Genomic DNA, 8,048 nt, shown 5'->3' on the forward strand with positions numbered 1-8,048 from the left:
GGAGAGGGAGGTGTGTCAGACTTGGCCTTGGTGGCAGTGGGCCGGCAAGCCCTGGTCTTAATGAGCCCCGATGGCGGTGGAGGAGTAGAGGAAAGCGGTGGTTCGAGTAGGAGTGTTAGCGTAGAAAATGTTCCCTTTACAAGCGTGAGAAAAATGTTCCCTGAACAAAACACATAGGAATCATAATGACCAATCACATTAAGTTATATCTAAATATCACAAGTTGTTTACTAAAATAGTTTTATACATTTTGACTTATACATTATGTCATATTAATATTGCTAATTTAATTTTAAGCTTTTTTTGAAACAATACTACTACACTTATAATTCCATGATTAACGAATTCAACATGTGTGAGTGATGTGATGCAAGCTGAAACAACTATTTATACCATTTGAAGAACTAAAAGAGTAAGCTTAGGACCTATAATTTTTTTTAAAAATAAAATTTTAAATAAAAGATACAATAGACACTAGAGTTTCCACTTTACATGTGAATAAAAATTGCAACAACTAGACTAAAACTTGAAAACTAAACTATAGGTTCATGATGCACATATAGTGATGCAACAAGAGTTTTTATAACTTAAATGGAGGTTTCAAGTATATATTTATATTATGCTTTAGCAATCGTAAAAAATATTATCTTAACTACTCATACACTAATAATTTTTATTAATAATCATGACATATATTTTTGTGTGTGTTTTTACTTTAGATATATTGAAAATTCTAATTAAATTGATTGATATGATTATATTGATTTGATAGTATAACCATTACTGGTCATATACTTCCTGATAAGAAAATTGAAACTTCTTGAGAGGTGAAGGAGCTTAGTGCAGATTACAGGTGTCTATATCTTCCTGGCCGTTGATATTCCTTTATATCAAACCATCATTATAAGTCTTAAATATTAATATCCTCTCAAGATTAGCATTGTTACTCCATCCTAGATCTCACTTCACACTCTATCACTGATCTTAAGCAACGTGGTGCAAGTTTTAAATGAATGTTTATGGCATCATACTAATTAAGAGTGCAGTCTACAGCCTATTAAAAAGTATAAAAGGATAGTTAAAAAAGATGTAATAAACACAAGAGTTTCAACTTAATGTGAGGATATAAAATTGTTGCAGTCAATAAGATTAAAATTTAAAAATCAAAATTTAGAAGGTATAGATTACAGTAAAAACCACTAAGTTTAAGCTAAAGTTTGAACTAAATACAGATTAAGTGCATGTTTGGTAGGGCTCTGGTTCATCTGAAAATGGCTCCGGCTCTGCCTCCTCTGAAGGAGCAGCTCCTCTGGAAGAGTTGAAGCCGTTCTGGAAAACGTTTGGCAAAACGGCTCCTTTGCACTAGACGACGTGAACCCATAGCAAGGAGCCGTGCGAAGCTCGTTTTTTAGGCTTCTCCTGCGCAGGCAACAAATGGCTCCGGCTCTTGACCGGCTCCCCATGCGGAGCCCTTTCAAAAAACAGGCGTTTGGCACAGCTTCTGCAGGAGCCAGAGCTGAAGCCCCTGCAGGAGCCAGAGCTGAAACCTCTACAGGAGCCCTGCCAAAAAGCTCTAAAGATACATAAAGTCTCCACATAGAAGGATTTTTGCCTTCTTGGAGGCCAGTTGTTCGGGAGCCCGCTAAACGGGCGGCGGACGGGACGCGACTGTTGATGGCGTGATTGGGCGTGAGGAAAAAAACGAGGATGCGAGGGAAAGGCCACAACGTACGTAAGGAGGCATTGCGCGTGGAAATTGGCCGCCGCGGGAAGCGGAGGAGTGCGCGCGGGAAGCAGCGAGGCAGGATGGCGAGCGAGTGCCACTCTTCTTTTCTTCCGAGCGGAAGTCGCGGAATACAGAATGGGCAAAATTAGAGAGGATATTGGAGGCGTTTTTCATGCGTAAATAGCTAAACCGGACATCATTGAAAGATTTAGAACATCTCTTCGAGATGCTCTTATATCCCTCCTCTTCTTGGCTCCTCACTCGCCTCACGCCTCTGTTCTATGCAACTGTCATCGTTTAAGGTCAAGGCACCAACCATCTACTGATCCACGTCTGGTGTGGTCAATTGACATAATTGCTGCTCATCCCAGCCTATTCGTTCATTGTAGATCACTGATTAGTGAGATAATTGTTCGTTTCGTATCTAAATTAAAATTATTGAAAATTTACTTGAGGTCAACTATACAAGAAGAAAGATTGAATGGGTTGGCTATATACATCATTGAGAAGAATGTCTTAGACAACATTGATCTCAAAGGCATTTCAGAATTATTGTCTTGTACTCTTATTTGAGGTAACCATATACATTATTCTACCGTTCTTTTAGTTTCTTTTGTCGAATACCATTGTCTTTTATGAACTAAATACATGGTGCACATTAACTGTTATACTACTACTAAATGCTTTGTTCATCATGTTACCAATGAAAAAAAAAACTAGCCTAAAGGGCTCATGGTGTCATGTTTGCCGGAGGATCCTCAAAACTGTAGAGCCAGGCTGACTGTACTTCGTTTGTATAATATATATATACAATATACAGTGACAATGAGATGATGAGTACGTAGCAAACTCGTTATACGTGCGTATCCGTGTCGTGTCTGCATCGTCATCCATGCTAGTGCGTACGTACAAGAGCACCGCAGAGCGTCGTCCATGTTGCCCCACCACCAACACACACATTCCTAAGAACATTCCTCTGCCCACATCAGGTGTGATCCCACACCACATGTACGCTTTCCATTTACAAACACAAGGTACGTGGCGCGCGTCGTCATCTCACATTACACCGCCTCCCACTACCACTACCACTACTTCGGCAAGCACCAAGCAGTGTGGCTCGCCAGCGCATCACGAGTGATCCCACAGGCTGACGCCTTCCTCGTCGGCTTCCATCGCCGCCGCCGCAGGGCCCAGCACCGGCGGGCTCATCATCAACCCCTCCGCCATGCTCAGCATCAGCCGCGGCATCTCGAACAGGTCGTCCTCGTCCACGACGCCCGCGCCGCCGCCGCCACCACGTACTGTGACCATGCAGCTCGTCGTGCCGACTACCGCTTCTCTTCCGTGGCGGCTGTCCAAGTCCGCCATCGCGGCCGCGGCCGCGGCAGCCGCGGCCCGGACGTCCTCCGCGGACGCGGACGCGGGCGCCGGCCGCGACATGGCGGCGTCGGGGAAGTTGAGCGCCGTGCCGGCACCCCGCAGCGCCAATGCGGCGGCGTCGTAGGCGGCGGCGGCCATCTCGGGCGTCGGGTACGTGCCGAGCCAGATCCTGCTGGGCTTCCGCAGCACCCGGATCTCCGACACCCACTTGCCCGCCCGCAGCCGCACCCCGCGGTACACCGGGTGCCGCGTCTCCGCCCTCGCGCGCCGCCCGCCGCACGTCGTCGACACGGTCCTCCGCTCCTCCATCGACCAGCTGGTTACCAGCACGTACGTCCCGATATGATCGATCGACGCACTACATGGCATCAACTACTCGCGCGAGGGACGCGGTCAGAACAACACTGCAATGACCACTGCTAGTAGCATGTGGTGGAAGGCACGCAAGCTAAGCTGCACAAAGTGACAACAGATTGTGGCAGCAATGATAGAGATGATTAACCGGAGGATAAACCCTACTGGCCAGACTACTCCTACTCAGTGACTCAGTGTTACGATGAAATGGAGGATCTCAGCTGGAGGGTTTAAAAAACCGAGGAACCGGCTGGAGTTGGTGAAAACATTCTCGAGACGATCGAACACGACGTGACGAGACGCGTTTCCTGCTCGCTCAACGCTCGGCTAGAGATTAGCTGGGAAGCACACCACAAAAGAGTGGGGGCCAAGGGGCTTTTCGACGGCCGGGCCAACGGGGACTCGCCACATCGCGGCAACCAGGGTCCAGGGGTGCAATCTGAGGTCTTGCAAAGCCACTTTTGGCTAGCTAGTGCGCGGCGAGGTTAGCTGGTGTACGACCCGCGCCGGCCGGCCGGGGTCGTCCAGGTGGCTTCGTCCTGAGCTTCGCGGCTGACTGGACAGGTGCAGGGCAAGTGAAGTGTCTCGCTCCGGCTGGTGTTTTGACCCCTTCAAATTCAAGGACAGTATAATAAGGGCTTCGTTAACGTAAAGGCGAATGAGTAGATGATGATGATATGAGGCATGGTTCGTTTGTCTTTTTCCTGTAGCTCCATACCCAGAGGTCGTGGATCACTGCATCCCTGCTTGGTGCTTGAGCTGGAAAGCACGTGCTGTCGATTTCACTTAGCTCTTCCGAGCGCGTTAGCCCAATGGTCACGACTAAGAAGCCGCCTGAATAAGGTCCGACGGAGAGCTCACTGAGACCTGACCAAACTACTCCTACGTGACAAGCTTATTTGCCTTATTAATTCCATTCCGTGTGTGGATGCCTGTAAAAAGAAAAGGTTAGAAGATAGCTATTTTCATCGTGGGAGAGATACCCAAATTCAGCAGGTATGCTGCAAGAGTACGCACGCATCAGCACCGGCCGGTGCACACGTTTATCTGTGATATAATCGTTCACGAATAGCCAGACAACACGCACGGCTCCATCTAGGCCATGGTTCCCGAGTGGGTGTGTGTGCACCGTTGTGGATTATTGGGACCCAAAGAATTTCGAGGATGAGTGCCCACAGGCCCACACTACTAAAAAAAAACGTTTGTAGCAACGAGATAATTTTTTTTTTGTAGAGGCAGCTGGTGATGGAGCCGCCTCTACAGTGACGTGCTCGGGCTCCAGCACAGCAGCTGCCCCTACAAATGGCACAGTAGGGGCGGCTCCGCCGCTACAAATGCGTCAATTTGTAGGAGCGGCTCATATTACCAGCCGCCCCTGTTGTGTCCATTTGTAGGGGCGGCTGGTGATTCAGCCGCCCCTACAAATGCCCGCTGTATATACAGCTGTTGGGGAGAAAAATATCTCCCTCGTCCTCTCGACCTCAGCCCGAGACGCCGCCTCCGGGCTTTTCCCTCGTGTCGCGCTCTCCCGTGGCGTCCGCCGTGCCACCCTCTGCCATCGCCTCCGCTGCGCGCTGACATCGACACCGCCGAGCACCGCCTCCGCCTCTCCTCCCCGCGGAGCGGCACCTCGGCCTGGGCGGCCGGCCTCCGGCGCCGCCACCATGCCGACCTAGGGTTTTGGCGCGGAACCGGCCTTGGCCCGGGCTCAGCGGCGCACCGGCACGGGTGGCCTGCTCGAGGAGGTGGAGTGCCGCGAACACGCCGAGGAGGTGAGCTCATCTGTAGATCGATCTCGTCTCCCCGTCCCACTGCTACCGGCTCCAACTCCAGGCATGTCTCTACCTAACCTCTTCCTGCTCCTCAATCCTCTTCTTGATCTAGGCGTGGTGGACCAGAGGTCGATTCCGGCGAGTGGAAGATCAGCTCGGTGATGGAGGTGCCGATTAGGGTGGCCATCAGTGCGATGCGTCCCACTTAATCGAGGTATTTCTTGATTTCTATACAACTCTTCTTATAGAATAAGTATTTGTTATTATGTTTTCAAATAATGAGTTACGAGTCATGTTTCATTCTTTATTCCAAATCTTGTAGACTATTTCCTAAGAATGATCCCATCAGAGAAAAAGGCAGATGAACACGTAGAGCAATAATCTGACAATGGCTGCGAAGCGCTTGACTACATCACCCGGTAGTGGATACTAATAGAATAATGCAATAATTATTTTCCAATCATTGTTTTCATTTGATTAGTGACTTAGTCTATTGAGGATGCATGTACTAAAACCGTGTACAGATTTTGCAGGCTCTTAGAGGAGATTGAAATTTCAAAGATAAAGTACATCATGATGAGCACAGAAATTGATGCTCCTATTATAGCCTCGATAGATTTCAGGTTTTTTACATGTACACCTTTCCGTTGTTTGCTTCTTTGGTACATAGTTCTAATTGTAGAATTGGTTCTCTTGCTATTTCCTGAATAGGTTTCAGGTTTTGACATGCTCTCCATTTTTTGGTTCAGCAATATATATTTGACCGTGACTCATGGACACAAGAGAAAGATATGTCATTTTGGGACTGCCAAAGTGTTCGGTGAGTAAATTATTTCAGCTACAGATTATCAGAGTGGTCCTAACTTCCTATTTAAATTTCAGCTTCATCTTATAAAATTTTATAGGTTTATATGAGTGGTTCATCACACATATTCAGGTATCTCCTGAGTGGATTCTATATTTTATACACATTCAAGCTTCTCCAAAAACAAAAGGTTCTCTCCCAACCATAACTTTTCTCTAAATTAGACAAAAAGAGCATTTGCAAATTTGCCCTAATATGAAGGGCTATTGTGACTGACGTTATAAAAGGCACAATTGCAAATTTGCTATTAAAAATCTATTGGGCCCAACATAGATTGGACCAACACCGATCGGCTGGAGGTTTTTGCGTAAAGTACAATAGGAGCACCCCTGGCCAATTTTAGTAAACTTGCAGTCCAGCATCACACTGTTCCTTCCTAAACCATCAAGACTATCACAGAACAACAACACACATATTCCTAACATGATAATAGTATAATTTGAAGGTTCCTGACATCAAAAATCAATGACATCACCTGTCTTCACCCTCCACCTATTGCTACTGCTTCACGGCGATGCGCAAAGTTCAAGCTGTGGTCACCCATCCAACAAAATAGACAGAGTCACCCATCCCTACCCATTCGTCTGTCCCTAGTGCTCCACCCATCCCTACTCAAGATGCGGCAATGGAGCGGTGCCACTGCAAACCGGATGGACCCAAGCCACAACTGCACCTCCTTGCGGCAACCCTTCTCTGTTGCGATGGAGAGAGGATGAAGGGATTTGAGGATATAGCAATCTAGGGTTCTTGGGTTGCAAATAGTGGGACGAGTTCAATAAAGGAAGAGTCAGCCATACAGACTATGGTCAAAAATCAAAATAGCCTTTCCATGTAGCATTCATTTTTTCTTTAAATTCCTAAATTATATTTTGCTTTCCAAATGGAAGTGGCAAACAGAAGGGACAAGGGGCCGATTTCAGTGGCAAATTTGTAATTTGTGGTTAAAAAAGCAAATCCAGGGTTGGGGCTTAAAGTAGTCACAAATTTGCTATTTGTAAAAAAAAATCAAGAAAAATTGCATGCATCAATGAAATTTGTTGGAAATAATCCTGTTTCTAGGTTCATAGCCTTTACTTTAGCTAAATTTCAGCATCGAGTAATAGGAGTAATAGGCCATTTATTTGGGTAATATTCTGCATTAATTAGGAGGCTATCACAGCCACAAATATATCTCTCAGAACTGTATAAAGCTAGGCGGAAAACCAGAAAAGGCTAAGTCATTCCAGCTACGAAACCCACCGTGTTTGTTTGTGTGTGAGTTCCTGGTGATCTGTTTAGGGGCTATTTGCCTTTCAAAATTTCCATCACAATATATGATAAAATGACATGCATCAATGAAATTTTTACCTTAGCTCCGATATATATAAGCCAAAAAAAACATCGGAAGCTAAGAAAGGCATACCAAAATTACTGTCAGCAGGACAGCATGGAATTGTATTTGAACAATTCTTTTTTTCAGAACTCATCTTGTATCTACTCGTATGAGCAAGGGAAATCCCTTCCAATGCTTCTCTGGTAGGCTGCAGAATTGTCATGAATGGATAGCCAAGAATTCCACAAGCAACACAGGTCAATGAACCAGAATCAATGCTCAAATCAAAAGGTAGGTCATCCTCATCATCTGTAACAGCATTGGCCTTGTCCACGGAAGCAGATGTATCAGATGATTTGCTATTCCCAGAAATAAATTTAGTTTGCGAGCCAATCATATGTGCACTGCCATCAGAGTTGTTATCTTTGGGGCCACGGTCACTAGATTCAATTCTGCAACCATCCTCAAAGGAAAGGTGTGTTTTCATAGTGCTATGGTAACCTCCCTATTATTATGTTATTCCGGGCTTTATATTTACCACCATTAAAGTTTCATATGTTATTGTTCCTAAACATCGCCTTTTCTGTCAAAATTATTAAATCTTAATGACTTACCGTTACATGCAGCCCTAAAATCTGT

At 45.8% G+C, this 8,048-nt stretch overlaps 1 protein-coding gene and 1 long non-coding RNA gene across 2 annotated transcripts; one reads left to right on the forward strand and one right to left on the reverse strand.

Moving 5' to 3' along the window:
• Window positions 1–2,505: 2,505 nt before the first annotated feature.
• On the reverse strand, window positions 2,506–3,640 carry LOC136493697 (ethylene-responsive transcription factor ERF024-like). The gene has a single exon (XM_066489819.1). It carries the CDS (start codon window positions 3,473–3,475, stop codon window positions 2,855–2,857), a length of 621 nt encoding a protein of 206 aa, XP_066345916.1. The 5' UTR covers window positions 3,476–3,640; the 3' UTR covers window positions 2,506–2,854.
• A 1,482-nt stretch (window positions 3,641–5,122) lies between these two features.
• On the forward strand, window positions 5,123–5,643 carry LOC136493704 (uncharacterized). Its single transcript, XR_010768420.1, has 3 exons — window positions 5,123–5,232; window positions 5,345–5,446; window positions 5,555–5,643. It is a non-coding gene; the product is annotated as an uncharacterized lncRNA (long non-coding RNA).
• Window positions 5,644–8,048: the final 2,405 nt, after the last annotated feature.

Source organism: Miscanthus floridulus, chromosome 1 (assembly GCF_019320115.1).
Source record: "Miscanthus floridulus cultivar M001 chromosome 1, ASM1932011v1, whole genome shotgun sequence".
NCBI classification, from domain to species: Eukaryota; Viridiplantae; Streptophyta; class Magnoliopsida; order Poales; family Poaceae; genus Miscanthus; species Miscanthus floridulus.